The 25,540-nt window shown below is 40.1% G+C and overlaps 1 protein-coding gene across 3 annotated transcripts in view; it reads right to left on the minus strand.

Annotated features, from left to right (window-relative positions):
* The window catches only part of RELN (reelin), a 500,685-nt gene that overhangs the window by 101,149 nt on the left and 373,996 nt on the right, over positions 1–25,540 (minus strand). For all 3 annotated transcript variants that reach the window (XM_047752963.1, XM_047752962.1, XM_047752964.1), the window contains exons 23-28: positions 23,304–23,441; positions 22,228–22,414; positions 15,364–15,569; positions 11,300–11,471; positions 10,590–10,790; positions 4,938–5,170 (exon numbers count right to left, since the gene is read on the minus strand). In XM_047752963.1, coding sequence (XP_047608919.1) covers positions 4,938–5,170; positions 10,590–10,790; positions 11,300–11,471; positions 15,364–15,569; positions 22,228–22,414; positions 23,304–23,441 — 1,137 coding nt within the window. The remainder of the gene's footprint in view (positions 1–4,937; positions 5,171–10,589; positions 10,791–11,299; positions 11,472–15,363; positions 15,570–22,227; positions 22,415–23,303; positions 23,442–25,540) is intronic.

The following is a 25,540-nucleotide window of genomic DNA, read 5'->3' on the forward strand; positions in this document are numbered from 1 at the left end:
ACTTAGCCTTCTCAGCTTTCCAAGACTGCACTGGGAGATATCTAAGTTTAACATATTGCAGAAGGAACAACAACAGCTCATTTACTTGGGTAAAAGTAGAAACATATTTACTATTCTTTAGTAGAGAGCTCTCCATCACAAATTCCATCAGCCAGTAAGCTGGATGGTATTCAAATGAACCAGGAAGCCAGATCCTAATGAAGAAGATTTTTTTCTTCCAAAAGCTGAGGTCCAAGAAAATATTGATAAAATGGGAGCTTCAAAATATTGGCTCACTTTGTGATGCTAAGGACAACTTCCCCTTATTTCTCAGATGTGGCTTTACCCATTGGGTTATTCTACTTGACATCAAAGTTCAGTTTCAGATCCAACTCTATATTATCTGCCTTTGGGGTATCAAATTAGGGTTGTGTTTCTTGGCTCCTGATTCTATTGACTACTTTCACAGCGAAGTCTCCCAGCATCCCAGTATCCTAGGTATTGAAGCAAAGATGCACTGCTCGATGGTCCCCAGCTTCATGGCATGCTGCCATGAAGAGCTGTGGTTGGGCCACAGTTTCAGAAAAGCATGGGGAGGTGAAGGCAGTGGTGGAGATGAGGATTACAATGGCTGCACTGTTACATGCCCAGCCTGAGATGCACAGAAAGCAGGATAAAAGGCTTTTTAGCTGCAAACACAGATGTGTTCTTTTTTAAAATTTTAAAAATGTATTAAAATATAGTTGATTTACAGTGTTGTGCCAATTTCTGAATCTAAAATATGGCACAAATGAACCTATCTACAAAACAGAAACAGACTCACAGACATAGAGAACAGACTTGTGGTTGCCAAGGGGGAGGGAAGAGGGAGTGGGATGGACTGGGAGTTTGGGGTTAGTAGATGCAAACTATTACATTCACAATGGATAAGCAATGAGGTCCTTATCCCACAGCACAGGGAACTATATCCAATCTCTTGGGATAGAACACAATGTGTTCTTATGGAAAAGGAAAGATGTTTCAGAGGATGAAGCCTAGAGAATAGAACCAACAGCTGAGAAGAACCACAGATTAGGGAACCACTCGTCGGGAGCAGAACTGTCTTAATCAAAAAAACTTTTCTGTCCTGGCCATTGCTTGTGGAAGAGGGACCCTAGTAATAACTATCCTGCTGGCTCTCAGAATTCCTATGAGCCAGTGGGTGCTACGTGCTTCCCATTCTTTCCTTTTTCTTTTTTGGGTGGGAGTGTCTACTGTGCTTATGTTGTCATTGTTTCACCATTGTATGTTGAGTATGGGTTGGGTGGAAAACTTGCTTTCTTAGTTTACAGGGCCATGGGTCAAGAGGAGCCATATCCAGGGAGCCCTGACCTAAGTCATGAGATCAGTGGCTTAGTGCCTGATGTCGTGATGAGGTGAGACTTTGGGGTGGGTCTTGAGAGGAAAGTGATTCATGTGCTGGGGGTGGGTTGGGTGGGGTGGGGAAGGAATGTGAATCACTGGGACTAGGACAAACTGTGGTAAATTGTGACAGTAACACCACCCCCCCCCCCAAAGGATCACATCTCCTTGTGTACCTGTTCCTTTATAATGTGACTTTTCTGTGCTTCCTATCAAAAAAGGAGTCTGTTTTCTTATCTTTTGAATCTAGATTGGCCTTGTGACTTTCTCTGACCACTAAGATGTGGTGAATAAGCTAAGGTCTTGCAGCTTCAACTTTTGTGCTTTGAATCTCTGGAACCACCTAATTGTGCCCTCTGTTATGAATACTGGGATGGATACTGAGATGAAGACTGAATAGAGAGAAAGATCCTGCTAACCCCAGAAACTAATCAATTTACCGATGGAATGCAGCAACATTACAAAACCCAGGAGACACCAGCAGAACTACCCAGCCAACCCCATAAAACCAATGAGAAATAATAAATCACTGTTGTCATAAGCCACTAAGTTTTGGACATATAAGTTTTGGTGTGTCATATAGCAATAGGGAACTGTACAAATATTATCCTAAGCACCACCTAGGAATATGAACAAGGAATAGAGATGATCTTTAAAAAGAAATGCATTTATACATTCCTCATTTTTTTTCTTCTATTGGTTAAGAGAGACACATCTGGAATAGCTGTCCTGGATCCAGAGATAGGAGCTGTATATACAGAATGGCAGAGACACCCTGTCGACTCTGAACTGCTCACCTTTGCAAGAAACAATGGATTTCTGTTTGTTTAAGTCTTGGTAAGTAAGCACTTGTATTTGTTTCTTGTTACAGTAGTTGGGCCTGTATCCTAACTAAAGCAGAATGAAAGTCAAATTATTAAATTTCACTAAAGAAAGTCAATTCATCAACTCTACCACCTACACATCAAATCCTCTGAGTCTCTCTTTGATACACAACAAAGTACACTGGCATGCAAAGACAAAAAATTATTTATAAATTGACTTGGATCCACTGATTGATAAACTGTTTCTTGGAATATCTGGCCTTTATTTATTTATTTGTTTGTTTTTGTAATTTTTTGTCTTTTTGTCCTTTTTAGGGCTGCACCCACGGCACATGGAGGTTCCCAGGCTACAGGTTGAATCAGAGCTGTAGCTGCTGGCCTATGCCAGAGCCACAGCAACACCAGATCGGAGCCACATCTGCGACCTACACTACAGCTCACGGCAACACTGGATCCTTAACCCCCTGAGTGAGGCTAGGGATCGAACCCGCAACCTCATGGTTCCTAGTCGGATTCATTTCCGCTGTTCCAAGATGGGAACTCTGGAATAGTTGGCCTTTAAAGATTATGGATCAAAGTTTAGTAGATGAGCACAGAAACTTGTACATCCTGACCATATAAGTTTCTTCCCTGTCTGGGAAGTCTGTCTACCAAAGTCTATGGTGTAATTTTTTGAGGGATGAATATCTAAGTAATGAGGGAGGCAGAGAACACAACCAGCTTATCCAGCTAGATGTAAGTTTGGTGATTAACTAGGTTAAAGATATTACAGACAGAATAGTCTCTACGAAAGTTATGAATAAGCCACTATACAGATTGCTAGAATTAACCATTGTATCAGTTAGGATGAAACAACTTATGCTGCAGTAACAAGCAGCCTTCAATCTCAGTGTTTTAACCTAACAAAAGTTTATTTCTTGCTTATGCTATACGTCTGGTGTATATTGTAAGGAAGTCTGTTGGTTGTAGACACTTAGGGATCCAGACTGATGCAAACTTCATCTCAAAAGATGCTCTCATGAAAAAGAGAACACGGCAAAATGCACACTGGACTTATAAGTTTATATATTTAAGTTTCATTCAATGCCAAACTTTAAAGGGTTTGGGGAAGGTATAATCCTACCATAATCTAGGAAAGAAGCTAAAAATATTGTTGAATGGCACTAATGAGTAGTCTACCCTATATTAAATTACATTCAGAAAGCAGTGCAAATAGACTTATTGTATCATCTCAGCACTACACAGAACTGCTCTGACAGAGCCACAACTGAATGCTATGTTCTAGGATTCAATTAAGAAGTGCCCTCTTGAAGAATGTCTTCTTATCCTTTGAAAAATTGTATAGTTAAAAACACTGATTTTAGTATTACCTACTCTACCTGAAAAAATATACATCTATGTATTATACATTTATTGCAGAATACTGTGTTGAAAGAAAAGTATTATCTTAAAAATTAGAATGTATATGTTTTCTTTCTTTTTACCCCACAATGACAATCAAATGACACTATGTCTCTACTACTCTGCATTTTATCCTAGCTGCCAAGAAGCTCAGAGTTAAATTTATTGCCCTATTCATGTAAACTTATTTGCTTCAAATTCTTTTTTTTCTTTTTAAGGCCACACCTGCAGCATATGGAAGTTCCTAGGCTAGAGGTCAAATTGGAGCTGCAGCTGCCAGCCTACACTGCAGGCACAGCAATACCAGATCAGAGCCATGTCTGTGACCTACACCACAGCTCATGGCAACACTGGATCCTTAACCCACCAAACAAGGCCAGGGATCGAACCTACGTCCTCATGGATACTAGTCAGATTTGATTTCACTGAGCCATGAGGGGAACTCCTTTGCTTTAAATTCTTCTTTTTTTTTTTTTTTTTTTCCGGCCACACCCACAGCATGTGGAATTTCTGGGGCCAGGGATCAAACCTGTTCCATAGCAGTGACGAAAGCCACTGCAGTGACATTGACTGATCCTTAACCTGCTGTGCCACAAGAGAATTCCTCAAGTTCTTAATCCATTTATTTCATTCTTCTGTCAATTGACTTTACATCTTTTTCTACAGTGTTTTAATATTTATCTTAACAGTCGTTTAAAAGGATCTTTTATATTGCAAGATATCTCACATTGTCTATTCGACGAGGCATTAAATTATCAAAAATCTCTGTAACAGTGAAAGTCTCACATAATAATGCCTTATAATTCTCTTAGCTTTCTCTCTCTCTCTTTTTTTTTCTTTTCACAGCATATGGAAATTCCCAGGCTAGGGGTCGAATCAGAGCTGCAGCTGCCAGCCTACACCACAACCATGGCAATACCAGATCTGAGCCACATGTGCAACCTACACTGCAGCTTACAGCAATGCCAGATCCTTAACCCACTGAGCAAGGTCAGGGATTGAACCCACATCCTCATGGACATTATGACAGGTTTTTAACCTCCTGAGCCATATCGGGGACTCCCAATTCTCTTAGTCTTTAAACACCTTTTGTTCAGTGCTGTAATCCCAGTGCTGGGAACAGAACTTAGCACAGGTGGGTAGCTCAATAAATATTTGTTGAACGAATGAATAATTGAGCGAATATGTTTCATGAGTGGATATGTTATTTCCTCAAGAGTCCTTACTTGAACAGACATAGCTAGAGACTGTGAATATATGAGATGAAGACATTGAGATAAATATCTGCTCCTAACAAACGGCAACTATGGCACATAATAATGGTCACTTTACCTGGATGCAAGAGACCTTGGAATAACAATGGTGATTCTCGTCCATTCTTCAAAGTCTCCCGTGTGATATACAGTGGGCTCACTCAGTTCTCTGGAGTTCCCTTCACATCCTTTGCCTGCAGAAGCTGGGTAACAGCCTTCTCTCACTAGAAACCAGGACATCCCAGCATCATGAGAGTACTGAAGAAGAACTGGGGCAGCACTGCTGAACTGATTGGCACACCCAACGTTTAGCTGTTAAAAGGAAAGAGAATTATATCAGCTTTTGGTTCCAAGTCATCATTTAACAAATTAGGTGCTACAGCACTCAGGGCTATTTCTATGGAGTCTACGCTAACTTTATGAAAAGACATGCAGCTCACTTCCAGCCAGCGCCTTTTTGTAGGTTCTGGAAATCTTTGTTTAGGCAAGCAATAGGTGCTTTTCAATAGAAAGTGGGACCAGTTGTGGTTCTGTGGCTTTCTTGGGATTATAGGAGGGAAGAGAGAAGCACAGATATGACTGGAGTCTTGGACAAAAGATAAGAAGGCAGGAAACTGCTTTCTTTTCCTTTTCCAGACAGCGGGTATAAACAGAGGGAAGCAGACGATAAAGAGTTGTCCTCTTCAGGACGTGAAGGTTACTGAAGCTGTCCTCTGCTTTCAGTGGAACAAGCATCTTTATTCTGTTTTCTTACAAAAGCTCAGTAAGAAATCACTGTGAACTTAGATGAAAGAGCTAAGTTTTTGTCACAGCATCAAAAAAAAAAAAAAGCAAAATAGTCCAGAAATAAAACTCTTACTGTTCTGTGCACTTTTGTAGATGACTGTCATCATAGAATTAACAATATTCTAAAAAATTGTTTAAAAAAAGGAACCTAAATTCCAATGTCCTAGCACAAGCTTTTTAAATTTTTTTTTTTATTTTTAGGGCTGCACCCAAGACATATGGAAGTTCCCAGGCTAGAAGTCGAATGAGACCTGCAGCTGCCAGCCTAGGCCACAGCCACGGCAGTGTGGGATCCAAGCCGTGTCTGTGACCTACACCGTAATGCTAGATCCTTAACCCACTGGGCGAGGCCAGGGATCGAACCTACATCCTCATGGTTACTAGTTGGTTTAGTTACCACTGAGCCACGATGGGAACTCCAGCACAACCATTTTTTTATTTTTCTGTTTTCCCCTTAAATATTTATAAGAAAGCATATATTTTGGTTATATAGTTGAAGTTATCACAATTCTAGAACTTTCCTCCTCCTTTCTCTTTAACATATTACTTTGCTGTTACGTACAGCATTGCAAAAAATATCTTTTTTTCTCTTTGGTTGATTTGGTATTGCCAAAACAATACCTAAGAGTAGTATTACTGAATAAAAATGCAGAAATACTTTGAATTTCTATTTATATGTGTTCATTTAAATTTTTTAAAAATTTAATTCTTTTTTTTTTTTCTTTTACAGTGGCACTTGTGGCATATGGAAGTTCCCAGGCTAGGGGTTGAATCAGAGCTGCAGCTGCCTATACCATCGTCACAGGAACGCTGAATCTCAGCTGCAAACTATGCTGCAGCTTTTGGCAACCTGGATCCTTAACCCACTGAGTGAGGCCAGGGATTGAACCTGCATCCTCATGGACACTATGCCGCATTATTAGCCTGCTGAGCCACAACAGGAATGCCTCTATGTATTCATTTTTAATCACCTGGGTTCAAGTGGATCTGTTTTACGACAGCACTGAATATTATTTTAGTTTTAGAAGTTTCTAAATTAATAAATACATAAAAAATTTTATTACTGTTTTAACATATTTTGGATCACTGTAAATGTCAAACTCTTCCCCTGGTATTTAATTACATGCTATCTGATATAAATGGTCTATTCATATCTTATTGCATTGGTTGGTTGGAGCCATCACAGAATTTTATCGCAGAAAACTTTATAAATATAATAGTCAGATTTTATAGGAAAAAACTGAAGGACTCATAAAGAACATGATTATGACCAAAAATAAAGGACAAAGGAAAGGTATGCATATAGGCAAATAATACTGGGCAGAGCTCAGGAGGTCAACCAGCTCATCCTCATGATTATAAGGTGGCTTGAGCCAGGCTGTCAAAAAAAGAAGATTCCATGTTTTCCTTTTTTCCATGCTTAGAGCTAGAAAGCATCTCTCAGAAGGATTTAAAATTTGGCTAGTGGCAATTTTATTGTGATTCATTTACCCAAGATCACATAGTAAAATGTCAAGAATATAAGTAAAGACTTGACCTTCTCAGATGCATGATTACTTCTCCTAACACAAAGCTTTTTTATTACATTATCCGTCAGTAAGCACAACCCTTGGTTGACATGTGGTGAGAGCAGTCACACCGGGCACACTTAGGTAGCTTTTTGTCTTGGACTTACTATGACAGCCACTGTTACTAAAGCAGACAAGTCAACAGAACTTTCAGTTTTGTGACAAGCTTGTGATTGTTTTTTAATTGACCATTTAGCCTGCCTCTTAACTGTTGATGTTTTTTAGAATTCAATTCTTGGCTTTCTCATCTTTTCACTCTATACATGCTCCCTAATCTCATTCACAGTTGTAATTTCAGATTCCTGCTAGATGCCTATGACTCTCAAGGCTGTCTGGACAATGTACATAACTGTTCCCTGTGCATTTGACCTTGGAATCCTTAGGTGTCCCTAGGTCCACAGGTCCAAGCCTGGTCTCATTATCCACCATCCTAAAACAAATCCTCCTCTTCCTGTATTTCCAGTTTTAGGGAGTGGAGCCAGAAATGTGGGAGTCATTCCAGAAATCCACTCTGTCACCCAGCAGGTCATCCACACCTGTTGACTACACACCTGTAACATCTTCAGATCCATCTGTTTATCTTTATAACCCCATGTGATCTCTTAATCTGGCCTCCTCATTTCTTACCTTGATGACTGCTCTACAGTCCTCCTTTACTCAAAATTTGTTCAGCAATCTGAGAACTTCTTTCTCCCTCCCCCATCATCCCACAGGTCCAAGTTCCCATCAGCTACCACAGGGATCACTGCAATAGTTGCCTGGCTGGTCTGTCTTTGCCTTTTTCTAGCCAGTGTACTCCCAACACAGTTATGGGAGTGATTTTTTAAAAGCCTCAGTCAGGGTATGTCACTGTTCTGCTGACCATTTTATTTAGAACAGAAGTTGAAGTCTGACCTTACTTTTTTCTACCTGTCTCTCCTTTCTCCCTTTGCTCTGGTCACAGTGGCATCCTTGTGCTTTCTTGAACTTTTCCAAGCACACTCCTACTTCAAAGCCTTTGTCCTGTCTATCCTCTGTGCCTAGAGTGCTCTTTCCCAGAGAGCTGCATAGCTCCCTCCTTCTCTTTTCATAGGTCTCAGCTTAAAAGTCATTTTATTAGTGAGGCGAACTTGACAATCTTCTGTAAAATAGTAATTATCCTCCACCATCCTCATCAAACTCTCTATTCCTATTCATTTTCATAGCCTAAAACAGAGCCTGGAACATAATAGAGGCTTCATAAATATTTTCTGAATAAATAAATGAATATACTTGTTGACTCCAGTTCCCCCCCTTAAGTGAACAGAATAATCTTTCTAAAATACAGATGTGATTAAACATCAGTCAGTGGATTAAACATCTTCCATGGTTCAATGCTCTTGGGTTAATGCCCAAATGACTTAGTGTTTCAGATAAAGCCAATCAGGATCACCTTTATCACTTACCTCTGTGGCACATACTCCAAACTCCTGACAGTTTCAACATTTCCATTCTCATTTGCACTTTCATGTATTTTTACATATTTGCACTGGAATCCCCTCTCCCCCACCTCCATTCTTTGGCTGGTTAAGTCTCTGTATTTCCAGAAACTTCCAATTTCAACTTTTTCATCCATCCATTCATGCAACCACAGATAATTCTGAGCACCTGCTGTAGGCCAAGAACTATGCCAGGTACTCTCACAGCATCGGAGCCCCTTTCCACCATGGCACTCCAGCAGCTGAATTGCAACTGTTCACTTTTCTTGCTCACTGCCTAGTTTCTGAGCTTCCTGAGGGCAAGGACTACATTGCTCATCTCTATATTCCTAGTGCTTAGCGCTGACACGACAGGCAGTCACAACAACTTTCCCAGCACTGTGAATTTTTGTACAAATAACACCAAGTTCCTACTACAGATTCCAAATGTATACTAATTATCAATCCCCAAATGACTCACATTACATAGCTATTACCAACCAACAGCCACAAATCAACACTTTTCTTCTGGTGTGACTCGAGAATTAAGATTTTTTTTTCTCAGACATTATGCATTGTTGCTGATTGTTTAATTATTTGAACCATTTAATAATGTTTTCTTTACTTAGATTTTTAAACTTCAGAATACTACCTTGCAGAGTCCGACATCTACACCATCATGATTCCGTGACTCATTAATTAGAAGAGGTGCCAGATGACAAACAGCATAGTATTCTGCAGTGTATTTGCTATTGCTGTTATTTTGTTTCCATTTTAGGCAGTGCCAACAAATTAATATAGAGTCATATACTGTTATTAATGGTTTTTCCGCTGCAATTTAGCATCAAAATCTAAACAGAGAATGATAGCATTTCACTAATCACTTTATTTATGACTAACTGCCTTGTTTACAGACCTCTGGAAATTATATTTGAAGAGCTTCCTATAAACATCTGATCTCTTTAATAATTCTATTTGTAAATTATTTAGCATCTGTATCCTGCCATTATGTAAGGATCATGTAGTTGTGCTGCTTCATTAAAATTGCATTACTTTCGACCCCAGAATTCACCAATGGGATTTTATTATAAACACAATGAAATTTTGATTAGGGTTCTGAAAAAAGGGCTTGTCAAAGTAAATACTAGCTATACATGTTGACATGTTATCACAGTGCTGAAAAAGAAGCTTTTCAGAGAACTACGATGATTAAAGTGAAAATTTACTGAATCAAAAGAAGAGAAATTGTTTGAAAAATCCCACAGTAAAAACATAAAATAATGGACCAGTCCACAAAGCCCTAGTAAGCTGAAAAGGAGAACTTATCCATAACTATTCAGAAGCATGGGATTCATTAAGTCACAATCAGATTGAGATCCTAAAAGTCAACTTTCTTTGTAATTCTTTTTTTTTTTTTTGTCTTTTGTCTTTTTTGTTGTTGTTGCTATTTCTTGGGCTGCTCCCGCGGCACATGGAGGTTCCCAGGCTAGGGGTTGAATCGGAGTTGTAGCCACCGGCCTACGCCAGAGCCACAGCAACGTGGGATCCGAGCCGCGTCTGCAACCTACACCACAGCTCACGGCAACGCCGGATCGTTAACCCACTGAGCAAGGGCAGGGATCGAACCCGCAACCTCATGGTTCCTAGTCGGATTCGTTAACCACTGCGCCACGACGGGAACTCCTCTTTGTAATTCTGATAGAGTTCCACGAGCATTTAAATACAGTGACATAGCCACAACTTTTGGGGCTCTTTAAAAACGGACAAGCTGTCTTCCTTATGGGTAGAGCTAAAAAGTTTTGCCATTCTAAGATCGTCGGAAACTGTCCAAATGAGTCCCTACTTTAATAGAATAGGAACATTTTGTGTTCTTTGTGAATTTCATTTATAAATCTGGAAGGTGGTTGCTCCTTAACCTGTAAGAAGTTTGTGCATAAATACCTTGAACTGTAGGACATAGCCCGGTTTCAGAGTCAAATCTCGAGTCACTGCAAATCGATCCCCATCTGATTTGCCAAATACCATGGCTGACGGTGTGGCGGAGCAGAAAGTTTCATTTTTAGCCATTCCTTCATTAGCCAACATCAACCACACACTCATCTGGTTCATAGGGTAATCAAAGGCTGGCTTCTCGTAAAAGTTCTAATAGGAACAATAACAACACAGAAAAGCAATGTGATAGCTTTGCAAACAAGACAGGAATTTTCAATTCATGACATGCAGGGCCACGTACTATCTGTATTTCTAGGAAAACACACCAGATTCTCTAAATAAACTTTAAAAAAAAATGCCATAAACTTTTTTTTCCTCATGATTTAACAATTGAAAATATTTTGCCACTATGTATCTGATCATTTTGTAACCACACTATTAATTGTGTTTGATGACTTGGCCAAACTTCCCAGTATTCTTTTGTTTCTTTTTGTTCTTCTTCTTCTTTTTTTTAACATCTAAATAACCTATGAGCTGGTAGCATAGAGAGGTAACAAAAAAAAAAAAAAAAGGAAGAAGAAGAAAAAAGGGCAAACACAGAAAATGAAATTACATTTTCAAGTGTCAAGGACTACCTCCTTGGGGAGGTGAGTAGTTTTTCACCCCATCTACTTTTACAAGTCTGTGTCTTCCTGGAGTTCAAACACGATGAGAATTACCTGGGGTAAAGTTGGGTTGACAACTGGGATGATCTGTTTCTGCTTCTCCGACAGAATGATGATGTCATCAACTGCCCACTGGTCATAGTCCTCACCTGAGAACACAGGCTGCCACCAGCGGAACCTGGTGCAAGGGGTCTTAGCAGCAGCTGGTAGCTCCAGATAGACAAATCTGCATAAAAGCAAATCATTGACTGTTGGGAAAGGAAAAGCTATGTTTTTCTTAGCAGCTCTGTTAAAATAACACAAGTAGCAACACGAGAAAGTTTAGTTTTGTTTGATCTCTTGGTGTTTTTGAAAAGTTTCTATATTTAGCCAGATCAGACAAGGGGTTTAAAGTTGTAAGGAAGTTCAGTCCTGGTCATGGCTTTTCCATTTGGAACTGTACCTTTTGGAAGCAAATATGTCAAGTGTGTTTGACTCCTTGAACAATGTCTTTTGACTATCATGACAATGGCCATAACATTTTAAAGAAATCCTTAGAAAACACTGTTAATTCGTATCTTATTGTATTAAAATGGCACTAATTTTTTTTTTCGAAGCAGTTCTTACCTATAGAGGGAAAACATAAATACACATTACCAATGAAACATAAATAACCCACAATCTACCACAAGGGGTTGGCCCTGTTAACATTCTGATGTATATCATTAAAGTATGTACTCTTTTACATAGATCAGATATGTGTATAGTTTGGTTTCTTACAGTTTCAAACTTAACATTATATTATAGGCACATTCTCATGTCAGTAAAATTAGTTCTTAAGATCATTTTACTATTCATGTAACTTTTTGTCATATAGACATGCTATTATTTATTTCACCTTTCCATATATAAATCACTGTGTGATGAAAATCTTTATGCATAAAGCTTTATGTACATCTAGGTTTATTTTTTTAAGGAAGATTCTTAGAAATGGAATTACCAGGTCAAATAAACTGGTAGTGTTTAAAGCTTTTAATTTTTCCAAATTCCTTTCTGGAAGGGGCATGATGGTTTGCAGGATGACATGAGAGTGTGTGTTTTGTTGCTTCCATGTGGACAGAACACTTGGTGCTATCATGAGAAGATGACCATTTGTTGAAGAATGGTGTCTTTTTTATTGCAACAAGAGTTGGATATTATTCATATTATGAAACATTCGTGTCTCCTGTTTTGTACATTTACTTATTCCTTTTACCCATTTTTTTTTCTATTGGGATCTTAGTGTTTTTCCCAATAATTTGTATAAGCTCCTTACAGGAACACTGACCATCTGTTTCTCATATTTGTTGAAAACATTTTCTCAGTTTTCCTTCTTTTCATTTTTCTGTTTTCTTTGACCTGTATGTGTTAACATGTGTATGTAGTTTTACATTTGCCTGTAGTATATTTCTGTGCAAGTAGTCTTTTTCATGGTTAATTCCTCTCTTGAATTTATGTTTAGAAAGTTTAGGTGTTTTTTCAAGATCAGATAGTAATCTAAATATTTAAATCTTTCATCAATCTTTAACAGTTTTTGATGACATAAGCTGATAATCTAAATAGATATTTCCCCCCCAAGAACCTGACCATTTTTTAAACTCCACTTGATTGAATAACCATTTCTTTCTCATTGATTTTTTTTTCATAAATAAGTTGGTTCATATATCTGGTGATCATCATTTGGCTTCATGGTTTGTTCTGTCCAAACATACTCTGGTATCATTCCACTTTAATTATGAAGGTTACACAATATGTTTTAATATCATGTAGGGCATCCCTCTACTTTTTGCCAAAAGTGTAAACAATTTTTCGTCAGTTCCTATTTGTAGGTATAAAGCTCCAAAAAAAAAATCACTAAGATTTTTATTGGAATAGCATTAAAAACTTTAAATGTAAATTAACAGATACCTTCATATCATAATATTCAGTCTTCCTCTCTGGGGATGCTGTATTATTATTTACTTATTTGTTTTATATCTCTGAAGGAAGTTTTGAGGTTTTATAACTTTCTTTACAGAGATTCTCAGGACTGTTTGTTAAATTTATTCATTTTATTTATGTATTTCCCATCATGGGGTCTTCTGATATCTTCCAACTTAGAATTTCTTTTTTTTAAAGTTGTAGTATAGTAGATTTACAATGTTGTGTTAGTTTTAGATGTAAAGCAAGGTGATTCAGTTACACACACACACACACACACACACACACGCATTTTTCAGATTCTCTTCCCTTATAGAATTACAAAAATATTAATTACAAAGTATTTGAGTACAGTTTCCTGTGCTGTGCCAACTCAGAATTTCTTAACCATTTTGGTGTCACAGAACTCTTTGAGAATGTGGTGAATTAGCCAGGCCCTAAAGAAAAATTCCCTTAAATAAAAACAGAATATCTCTGGAATTTGAAAAAGCTATTGAATTTTTGTTTGTCTCTATAGTAACCTAGTTACTTTACTGAACTCTCAGTAATTTCCAGGTTGACAGTACTATTGCTTGGAAAAAATAACTTGAATAGTTTCAAACTATTGTTTAAACCATTTTGGCCCCATTATTAATTCCCTTTCCATTGTATGGGGGCAATCTCTCTAGGCTCCATCTCCCACTCCCCATCCCTGACTTTCTGTCTGGATGTTATGACTCTCATTACACCCAGTTCCCTCTTCTCTGATTTCCACCTCTCCTCTGAGTGCCTTCGAAGAAATGCTTTTGGTTACTCTGTCTGCAAATCTAATTGCATTATGTTATGGAAACTTATGCCACCTTGAAATAACTCAGTATTTTAAAACAACAAATTTATGAACTTCAGTCTATAAAACAGCTATATTTTAAGTATTATGTATAAAATATACCTAATTGGTAAGAATTGGGCCTATATATTTCTTAATAATTTTTTTCCAGTAAAATAAGTTTCAGCTGTAAAATGCAAAACAGGGACATGGGTATGGCAAAGCTTAATAATAACTGGTGATCAACATATAAATTAAGTTTTGTCATTATACTGACATGCAAATACCAAGATTATAGAAAGGAATACTCTAAAAGTGATATCTTTGAGTAGATTTTAATGACCCTTATTTAAAATATAAAGTATAAATACAAAATTTCAAAATATTATATAATTACAAATGAACCAAATTTAAATATAAATATTTTGATTGCCTAGTACAGCAACTAGTATTCAACAGGACTCATTTTCCCAAACTCCTTAACAGTTATTTCTAAGACATTTTATTACGTATATTCCCCATCCATGACGATAAAGACAGGGACGGACCAGTGAAAAACTATAGAAAACCTGGGCTCCACAGATTCAGTCATACACTATCTAGGACTAGCCCTGGGTGCAGTCATATGACAACTTAAAAAAAATTCCACCTTTCTATTAAATCTAACAGATAAACATATGTTGTGTGTGCATTAAAAAACAAAACAAAACAAAACAAAACAAAACAAACCCCTGCAAATGGGAAAAGAGAGCTTGGGACATTCCTCTATCACAGAGTTTCTTTGGGAAAACAGTGGTCAACTGTCTCTCTTCTTTTCCTTTCAATTTTTTCTCATTTCTCTTTCTTCCTTCCTTCCTTCCTTCCTTCCTTCCTTTCTTTCTTTCTTTCTCTTCCTTCCTTCCTTCCTTTTTTTCTTTTCTTTTTTTAGGGCCACACCTGCAGCATACAGAAGTTCCTGGGCCAAGGGTTGAATCAGAGCTGCAGCTGCCAGCCTACACCACAGCCACAGCAATGCCAGACCCGAGCTGCATCTGTGACCTACACCACTGCTCTCGCCAATGCTGGATCCTTAACTCACTCCGCAAGGCGAGGGATCAAACTCGCATCCTCATGGATGCTAGCTGGTTTCTTAAACCGCTGAGCCCCAACAGGAACTCCCTTCTCAAATTTTCAAAAAAATTCATATGTGAATACAAATGCTTTCTGTTCAGAAACTTATATGAAACGAAACCTTCATATGTTAGGCTATTATTCATGTCAGATGTTTATGAGTTTGTTTAGTTTTGCAACGACCAACCACCTTTTGGAAACATCTACTCGGCAATGTCATCTCTCCCCTTCTGGACACCACTGGCATGCCATCAGGGCTGGTTACCTGGGTTTGCTGAAGTCTGAGAAGTACATCTCCGCCAGCAGGTGCCACTGGATGCCCCCGTTGTTGCTGTACTGGAGGAGGACGCCCTCTTCTCTGCTGTCAGGCTTGTTGCATGCAGCATTTTCTCCGCCTATCTGGATGTAGAACTGCACGAAGTCCACCCAAGAAGTATCCAGATCCCAGCTCACCAACTGTCTTTTCCCAGCCTTTTCAAAGGACAGAAAAACCACAGATTCAATGATCTGGGAGGTCTTTGGCATTTCGTTGTTTCTGTTTCAAATTCACATAAGCATCCGAGCACCACCTGGAGATGATCCTGTCTCCACTTATTGTTGAGAGGAGCCAGTCACACCATTTAACTGCTTCTGGCTATGTTCTATTAGTCTCTACATCACTGCTGCCCAGATGTGGTTATGAGACCCTTGAGAACTGCTACTTACACTCAAGAGTATTCAAAAGTCTTTAAAAATAGAGCAAGACTCCTTTACATTAAAACCTTCCCAGTATTTGCCTGGTAAATCTCCTCCAGGCTGAGTTGGAGTTGGGTTTGAATCCCAGCCCATGATTCATGCTGCTCACTAGCTGTGTGACCTTTCTAGCGTTTATTTCCCTCAAAGGTACAATATAAGTAATAATAGCTTCCATATAGCGTGTTGTGACAATCAGATGCAAAAGCACGTGGCATCACCTGCCTAGCACAGGGCCTGCCTTGCTGAGGGGACAATCTTTCCACAGACATGCCCTGACTGACCCACTTCCTCCCTGGGGACTGAAGTGAAACAGGCAAGGCAGAAACTTCTGGACAAAAAGACAATACTGGAGCCTCTAGGGCTCCCAGGCAGTCAGTCTGTGTCTCTCTCCATATTTTTGGAAATATAGAGGGTAAGAGGGATCCTTAAATAAGTTTTTGCAACATCTAAATGATCTCTTCGTGTCTTAAAAAACAGTAAAAACTGCCTCAAATCCAGCAACTTGCTTCCTTTGCTTAGCGTGTTCCCTCCTGTTGTGAGGTATGAGATACACACTGACAAGTTCTGTCATCATTCCTGTGGTGTGTAAACGGTTTCGTGCTATTGGGACTGAGAAAAAGTTTGCTCATGAGATTCTTTCACCCAGAGTGATTCTGTCAAAGCTAATCCACAGACCACACTGACGGGTCTGGGAGAGTTTCCGAGGAGCTCAATCAGAAGTCAGGAAGAAAACCTGAGACAGGACACAGGGTATAGAGAAAAGCACCCCTCACATTGATAATGTAACCCCACTCTAATCCACTAAGTTAATTAAGAATGGGTTTCAGTTATCAGAAGTCACAGGGGAAATATTTGGGGATGATTAAGGGAGTACACTGTTACTGATAAATCGAAAGCCAATTAAGAGATTGCTAAATAAACAGGGGTGCCAGTCAAAAGAGAACAGAGGTTAATCCTGAGACAAACTCATTTTTTGAACTCTCAATTTAATTTATATCTTAGAAGAAATATTAAAAGTAATATGCATTTTCCATGTGTGAGGTGTGCTTTTAATTTTTCTTGCTGCTAATGTGAAGTGTGCAACACCTCAGAGATTATTATAATCTGACTGTGGATTTTCATGCCTTAGGATCATTACACGAAGAATGATTTTGAAAAGAATCTAGCTCGTTAATTCCCAACCAGCAAACATCTCTGAAAATCTGGACATGTGGAAATGAGCCAGAAGGATAAAGATCTAAGGTGAGGAGAATTATAAAAATCCAATTATCACAATTAGATGGCTGGAATGATTGGTCTATTGTGAAATTCACAGCACAGTGTTGTTTTTTCCAGGAGACTATGGTGTTGTTCTACAGAGGTTCTGAAAATGTCTTCTGGGATTTTTGTAAATGGTGAAAAATATCATGCAAATGCTTGGTTTGGCACGGAAGACGTTTTTTCCTAGAGAAGGCACAAATCATTTTCTTTTGTTCAGTGACCTGAAATGCTCAACATTGTTTCAAAGGCAGAAAAAAGAAAAAAAAAAAAAGAAAAGAAAAAGGAAATGGCTCACGGCAAACATTTTCGTCAGAATTTACAATTTGATGTAACACACGGTTTGCAGTTTTTCTACTGAACTCCGATCAATGTATTTATGAGCATGTGTAGGAGTTCCTGTTGTGGCGCAGCAGAAACGAATCTGACTAGCATCCATGAGGACGCAGGTTCGATCCCTGTCCTTGATCAGTGGGTTAAGGATCTGGCATTGCCATGAGCTGAAATGTAAGTTGCTGTCTTGGCTCAGATCCCTCGTTGCTGTGGCTGTGGTGTAGGCCAGCAACTACAGCTCCGAATGGACCCCTAGTCTGGGAACCTCCATATGCCGTGAGTGCAGCCCTAAAAAAGCAAACAAAAAAAAAATGAAATGTGTGTGTATGTGTGTAAGAGTACTAGGTTAAGGATCTCCTCACTCCTGAAGTGTGGAAAATACCAGCCAATTTCCCCCTGACACTCTAGGTTAAAATGGCGCACAGTTTACAAAATTTAAAGGTAATGCCTTCAGAATCTAAAGCCTTTATAACAAAACCCCTAAAATGCTTTCCAAAGCTTTATGTTTTGTCTTCCATTAAAATCTTCTTTAATTAACATGTCACTAGATGGAGTTCCCATTGTGGCACAGCGGAAATGAATCCGACTAGGAACCATGAGGTTGCAGGTTCGATCCCTGGCCTCACTCAGTGGGTTAAGGATCCGGCGATGCCGTGACCTGTGGTATAGATCGCAGATGCGGCTCAGATCTGGTATTGCTGTGGCTCTGGCCTAGGCTGGCGGCAATGGCTCTGATTAGACTCCTAGCCTGGGAACCTCCATATGCCGTAGGTATGGCCCTAAAAAGACAAAAAGACAAAAAAAAAAAAGAAAAAGAATTCTACTATCTTTATTTGAAAATGACTATTTCTTCAGAACTTTTTCATGTTTTCCAATTTTCTTTCATCACTCATTCATTTCTTGTTTCAACGAATAATTATTTATTGCCAGGTATTCCAGGCTCAATACCACGTATACAAAAATAAACTTGAAAGGAGAGCTCATGGATCTGTGCAGTAAGAGTAGCAACAACTTAGGGCTGCAGACCAAGTTCTAGTCTTTATTAAGTCCCATTTCGTCATATGATCAATTATCAATGCTCCAATTTATTCAGTCTCAAGGGTATTTATGGACATGTAAATGCCTAGAGCAAGGCATGCATTTCTGAATTGAACATCTTATTTAGAAGTTTTGTTCAGTTGGTACGACTCTGCCTTTTGCTTGGGACTGTGAAAATAAAAATAAAAATATGATCTATTTATGTAGAGAACACAACAAAAGAGCCAAAGACAGGAGAGATTAGTTTAGTTTGTCTCGGTCCCAGAAAGCTCCATGGAAGCAGTAGGACTGGGGGAAGACACTGCAAGGTTTATACGGATGTGAGAGATGGTAGAGGCATAATGCTGGGCAGTGGAGACTAAGAAAGACAATGAAATTGGCAGTATGTGGGATGATGAGGAGAGCTTTCTGTTTGGAGCAGAGGACTCAAGTTTGGAAGAAGAAAATAAGTTATGGGGTTAGGGCAGTAGTATTGGTGACCATCTTGAACACTGGTGATGGAAGCATGATTTTAGAGACATTCATCTAGGGTGGTTTTCAGACAGTTTAAGGAACCCTTCCTTTGGCTTATTGCCCCTTCTCTACCTCAATTGTGCTGGCTGGTGGGGGTTGCCAAACTGTGAAGCCCACCTTTCAGCCAAAGGAGTGAGTAGAGAACTCTGGCCACACCAATCACAGCATACCATTCCCAGGACGTGTGACTGGCCACTCAGAACCCTTCCCCACATTCTCCCGAGGGTTCTGAGGCTGCCTATGGTTCCATTCTCACAATGACCGCAGACCTGAGCATAGAGGCTCCTCTTAAGAAGAGAGCTCTGTGGGCATTGGCGTTTCTAGTTCCCATTATCTCTGAGACCAGTTTCATCTAAGCCCTCCCTGTGTTTTGAGTACAGGAACCAAATTTCCTTGTTTGCTGGAGCTAACTTCTCTCACTTGGAATTCGAACCAGATCTGACTGATAGGAGGGAAAAAAGTGAAAATGTGATCCTCCGATATTTTGACAGAAATTTAGGGAGAAAGCTGGTTTGGGACAAGAAGAGAATGATTTTATTTTTTATTTTTTGCTTTTTAGGGTGAATTGGAGCTGCAGCTGCCGGCCTACCCCACAGCCACAGCAATACGGGATCTGAGCTGCATCTGCAACCTACACCACAGCTCACGGCAATGTGAGAACTGCTGATTTTATTTTTGAAATGCTGATTTAGTTAGTGGTAGGGCATAATATATGGAAATATTCAATGATACCAATTAGAAATTTATACCCATAAGATGTAATTAGGACAGTTAACACTTACAAAGCTATTGCTTTATGCCCAACACTATCCTTTTTTTCTTTACCTGCGTTAATTCAGGCCCAACATCCAACCTTACAGTCGAGAAAACCAGGACACAGAAAGATGTTACAGCTCTGCAGAGTGAACCAAATAATGAGTTTCGGAGCCCAGTTCAAGGCCTGGTGGTTTGACCCCAGACATTATCTTGAATTAAGTGGAAGATATATTGATATGTAACCTTTCTATGTTTAAAATATCCGAGTGTGCATACACATGTTTACTGGGGTATTTGGGTACATACCAGTTAAGGATTCAAAACCTTGTTTTAACATCGGTAGTTATAGGAGACACAAGCTTTCCATTTGCACAACTATACAGAGTACTCAGATCTATGCAATGTATATTGATTACTTACTGACCATTATCTCTAAAAAGAATGACCAGGAGACCTTCAGTGTCAGTGGACAAGAAATATCATTAAATGGAATCCACCCCTGATTTTCTGTCCTTCTCTATCTTGTTTACTTGCTGATTCTTTGTTCCGCACCTGCATCCAAACAAAAGCTACACCTATTTTTGCATCTGCATAAATTAACTTGCCTTGGATTTCTGCCCAAACAGGTTCTGCAATGTATCAACCCTATGGAATATCACCCACCCTTGGGTACCTGTAATATGATATGGAATGGGACATTTCCAGTTGTCTGAGAATTGGTGGCTATGGTCCCTGCTGGAAAGAAGTGGTGCTGGTCACCCCACATTCTAAAGAGAGCTGCCAGTAATTAGGGTTAGACACTGCTCAGGTTGGAGAACTGGACATGCTCCCCTCTGCAGCCCTTCTGAAGATGTTATGAAGAGACGGACCAGAGGAGGGAGGAAGAAACTGGTGAGGAAGGAGACAGAGGTGGTTCTCTCAGCCCCATTCCTCACCAAGCAACGTGGATTAGGAGGGTTCCAAGATAATCAGACATAGGGATCCTGGCCGGCACCTCGATCCCCAGTTGGTGTGGACTGATCTGTCTGCTGCCACTGGGGAAGCTGAATCCTGCAAGAAACGTTTCCTCAGAGTCTTTGTTATGGACTTCATGTTGGGGTGTCCCCAAATTCAGATGTTGAAAGCCTAATTCCTAAGGGGGTGGTGTTAGGAGGTGGGGCCTCAGGCAGGTAATTGAGTTATGAGAGTGGAACCCTCATGATAGGCTTAGGAGAGAAACAGGGTCTGCTTTTTTTCCTCTCTGCTCTCTCAACCAAGTGCACATGCAATGAGATGACAGCCATCATCAAACGAGGAAGCAGGCTCTCACCAGACATGAATTTACCAGTGCCTGGATCTTGGACTTCCCAGCTTTCAGAACTGTGAGAAAAACACCCAATTTATGGTATTTTGTTATGGTAGCCCAAGTTGACCATGGCAGTCCCACATGAGTCATGGCCACCAGCAGCCACCAAACTGAGCTGAAATGGGGCCCTAGACGTCTTCTGTCAATGGACAGCTGGTTAGTTCGTAGGAATGACTGTGCACCCCACTGCACCTCACCCCTCAGCATTATTCCTCCTTCCTCCAACCACATTTTTGGGATTAATGGATTGACAAATTTAGTAAATACTCATAGAAGTGCCGTCTATGAGTTCCAACTCATTCAATATGCATAATAACTCTAATGAGGTATTTACCCTTTACAAATGAGGAAGCCACGTCATACAGAGGTTAGGGAATCTGCTCAAAGTGACACAGCTAGGAAGTGGCAGAATCGGACTGAAACAGACAGTCTGGCTCCAGAGTTGCTGTTTGGTAAATTCTAAGCTCCACCAGCTCCCAGAACCACTCACTCCCTCACCCATAGGCCCATAAGCTGATGCACCCTCCCTGGGCTGGGATGAGAAGAGGCTAAGACCCTATCCCACTCTAAGGCCCCCCCAAGACAAAGGCCTGGCTGGCACTGGAGGAAAGGAGAGCAATGGGCTATAAATTAGCTACAAGAGGGGCATGAATTATAAATCGGCCCAACTTGGATTTGTAGTAGCCAAAGCCAAGCATAAAATTATAAGTATTTCCCAAATGGAGTTAAGGCATAGGAATTTGACAAAGCCCAGTCAAAAGCAAGGGATGTGGGGAAAAATAAAACTGTGTCATGTTTGTACCTTCTGAGTTCATTCGCCCCATACATGCATCACATGTTGAAAAAGCCACTGCCCTGACCACTTACTCCCAGTTCTTTTTTTCCTTTTTCTTTTTATGGGTGTACCCTTGGCATATGGAAGTTCCTGGGCTAGGGGTCAAATTGGAGCTTCAGCTGCCGGCCTATGCCACAGCCCCACAGCAACACCAGATCCAAGTCGCATCTGTGACCTACACTGCAGCTTGTGGCAATGCGGGATCCTTAACCCACTGAGTGAGGCCAGGGATCAAACCTGCATCCTCACAGAGACAATGTCAGGTCTTAACCAGCTGAGCCACAATGGGAACTCCGACTCCCTGTTCGTAGTCATACCTTGCTGAAATACAGAGATGATCCAGAAGAGATGACCCCACACCCTTCTTCCGGTTTTACAATTTCTCCTCCAATAACTTCTTGCCAGTCAGACTCCCAAGCATTCGGGTTCTCGAAGTCCGACATGATGGTGGAAGGAAGGGCAGCTTCCGGGTGGCATTCAGTGCCTTGGAATCCCCGGTCACACCTATGAGACAGGAGGGCCGGGTGAACAAGTGATGGACTCGTGTGTGAATGCCATAGCCACGTGCCCTGCCACGCTGCCCAGGTCTCACTTTTGCTCAGGGATTAGCATCTACACTAGATTTTTCTCTGTTGTGTTAATCTGTGTATATGGTGGTAACAACCTTCATTTTTTCACAAAGGTTTAAAAAAGGACAGAATCCTTTCTTAAAAGAAATAGTGCTATCACGGTAGCAAGGAGGGTTCAAGGAGTAATGAAGTGGGACGTGGGCATGTGTGCACACGTGCGGTGGGGGAGGAGGGGAAGGACCATGAGATCTTCCTACAGTCTTTAAAGGTCACATATAAATACCTGTCAGCTCAAACAACACGTGACGGTGGCCGCGTTTTACATTTCCTCGTTCTGATTAAATTATGTCTCTTTTAGAGACTTTAAGCATTCGAGTGTGTTCCTATCTCATCCTCATTAGCGATAATCACCACCTCCCTGTGTACACAACCTTTAGCTTCTGGCGAAGGGGTGTGCGAAAGCGTGTAGCAGCTGTTTGACTAGTGCTTGAAGGCTGTCAGGGGAAGGAGGGGGAAACAATAGCAAGGCTCCATTAACCACCAAAGAGGACTTTGGGGTTAATTAATAAAGTCTGAAACTTAAGCCCAGGAGGCCTTGTGTTGAAGCTATATTTTGAAGTTTTGAAAATATGGCTGGATGCCTATTGCAAGGCAATGATATCTTTTACGTCTAAAATAAGGTTACAGAAAGGAGGATGGTTTTCCTTTGGCCGTTTCTGTATTTATTAATCAATCCCTAGAACTCTGAGGATGGCTGCTGGGGGGTCCCTAGAAACACACATGCTGAGGCGCGGAGAGCCAACCCCACTTTCTGATGCAGGTACCTGCACACGCCACGATCGCACGAGCCATGCCCTCTGCACATGTTTGGGCACTGCTGCCCAATATAGATACTGTCTAATGCCCACTCATCCTGGGCCGTGTAGTAGCTCTGACTCCAACGGAAGCGGGTGGCACTGGACCTAGAAACAAGGCACAGTAATAAAAATAATATTTTAACTGATGTGGGGTCCTACAGACACAGAACGTGAGAGTTCAAAATCTTTCGGGGAACTAACTCTCTGGAACTTGGATTTAGCTGCCAATCATTCTTTAGCAGTTGCGTTTCTACTCAATTACTGTCTGATTCAACAATTCCATCATGAAGGAAAGTGAAAAGGAAATCTCCGTGTTTTCTGTATATCTCATTCTTAATTTGTGACATTTTAAAGCACAATATCAGATTTTTGTTGTTACATAGGCATTTGATGCTGGGAAAAGAAAGAATATTTTTGAAAAATAAAAATTTATACTAAACTGTCTCTCACAGATGAAAATGTGAGGTGTTTAACTTAGAGTAATGCACTTTCTTACAATAAATGAATCAGAGGTTATTGGAAGACTTCCTGTTAGCTCTCAATTTAAAACAAATAGTTTCACTTGGAGGTACTGTTTTAGGGTTGAGGGGACATGCTGCAATGTACTGTATTACAAGTAAGAACATAATGGTGCTAAATTCTGCTTATTATTTCTGAAACGTTAACTTGCTTGGGTTTCACAGACAAGCTGATGTTAAGTGGAGATTAAAAACTTAAGCAATCCATTACACATAGAGAAACACCTGGGACCTTGGTTCTTCTCAATCAAATATAAAGTCTAAAAAGAGAATATTTTGAAAGCAATGCCAAGAAGGTTTCCATTCTTTTAAAATCACATATTTTTCATCTTTGGGAACTTTCAGGGCTCCACAATCAATTCTTTTTGGTTCAAGTACAAAGCAAAACAAAATAAAGCCAAAAAGAATTTACAGAATGAATGTGTATGCTCAGTCCCATGATTAAATCCTCCCCAATTACACTATCTACAGATACACTTGATCTTAACGGCTCTGAATGATCCGTGAAAGTCTACTACATCAATTACCCACATATTAAATACTCCCTAAGTACATAACAGACAGTTAAAATCCAGACTAAGCCGTTACTGTTTATTTTACTAATGATCTGTGGCTAATAGGTTGCCTTTTTATTCCTAGTAGGGTAATTCCAGGATTTGCTGAGGTGAATCCAGTAGACACAGGTTTGCAGCCTATCAGTGCTGTTTGTGGTACATACAATGACACAGATGTACCTCTTCCATGGTAACAGTTTATATATATATATATACATTTTTTTTTGTCTTTTTGCCTTTTCTAGGGCCGCTCCTGCGGCATATGGAGGGTCCCAGGCTAAGGGTCTAATCAGAGCTGTAGCCCTGGCCTACGCCAGAGCCACAGCAATGCAGGATCCGAGCCACATCTGTGACCTACACCACAGCTCATGGCAATGCTGGATCCTTAATCCACTGAGCAAGGCCAGGGATCGAACCTGCAACCTCATGGCTCCTAGTCAGATTCGTTAACCACTGTACCAGGACAGGAACTCCCAACAGTTTATATTTGTAATCTAACAGCCATCATGATTGTCACAGTCCCCTTAAGAAATATGGCACTAAGAAACCTACCTACAAAACAGAAACAGACTCATGGATATAGAGAACAGATTTGTGGTTGCTACAGGGGAAGGAGGAAGAAGTGGTATGGATGGGGAGTTTGGGGTTAGTAGATGCAAACTATCACCTTCAGAATAGATAAGCAATGAGGTCCTACTGTACAGCACAGGCAACTATGTCCAGTCCCTTAGGATAGACCATGATGGACGATAATGACAAAAAGAATGTAAGTACAGGTATGACTGGGTCACTATGCTGTACAGCAGAAATTGACTCAACACTATAAATCAACAGTACCCTAATGAAAATAAATAAAAAAAGAAATGGATTTTAGAAACACATACTGTAAAATCAGGTACTTTATCTTAGAGTGTAGAGTCCTACCGAAAACAAAGACTCATGCACCAGTGTCATGAAAAGGAGGAAGGACTATGTTCTTTCAAGACTGATGATAATCTGAGTCAAGTCTAGGGCCACAGATGTCTAGACTGTGAGCTCCTTGGGGGACAAGGGTAGCTTTGTGTCTCAGCAGTTTGCCTGGGAACAGAAAAAAGCAAGCACACAAAAAAAGTCTGCTAAAAAAAAATAAGCC

This window comes from Phacochoerus africanus, chromosome 11 (genome assembly GCF_016906955.1).
Source record: "Phacochoerus africanus isolate WHEZ1 chromosome 11, ROS_Pafr_v1, whole genome shotgun sequence".
In the NCBI taxonomy this organism is placed as follows: domain Eukaryota; kingdom Metazoa; phylum Chordata; class Mammalia; order Artiodactyla; family Suidae; genus Phacochoerus; species Phacochoerus africanus.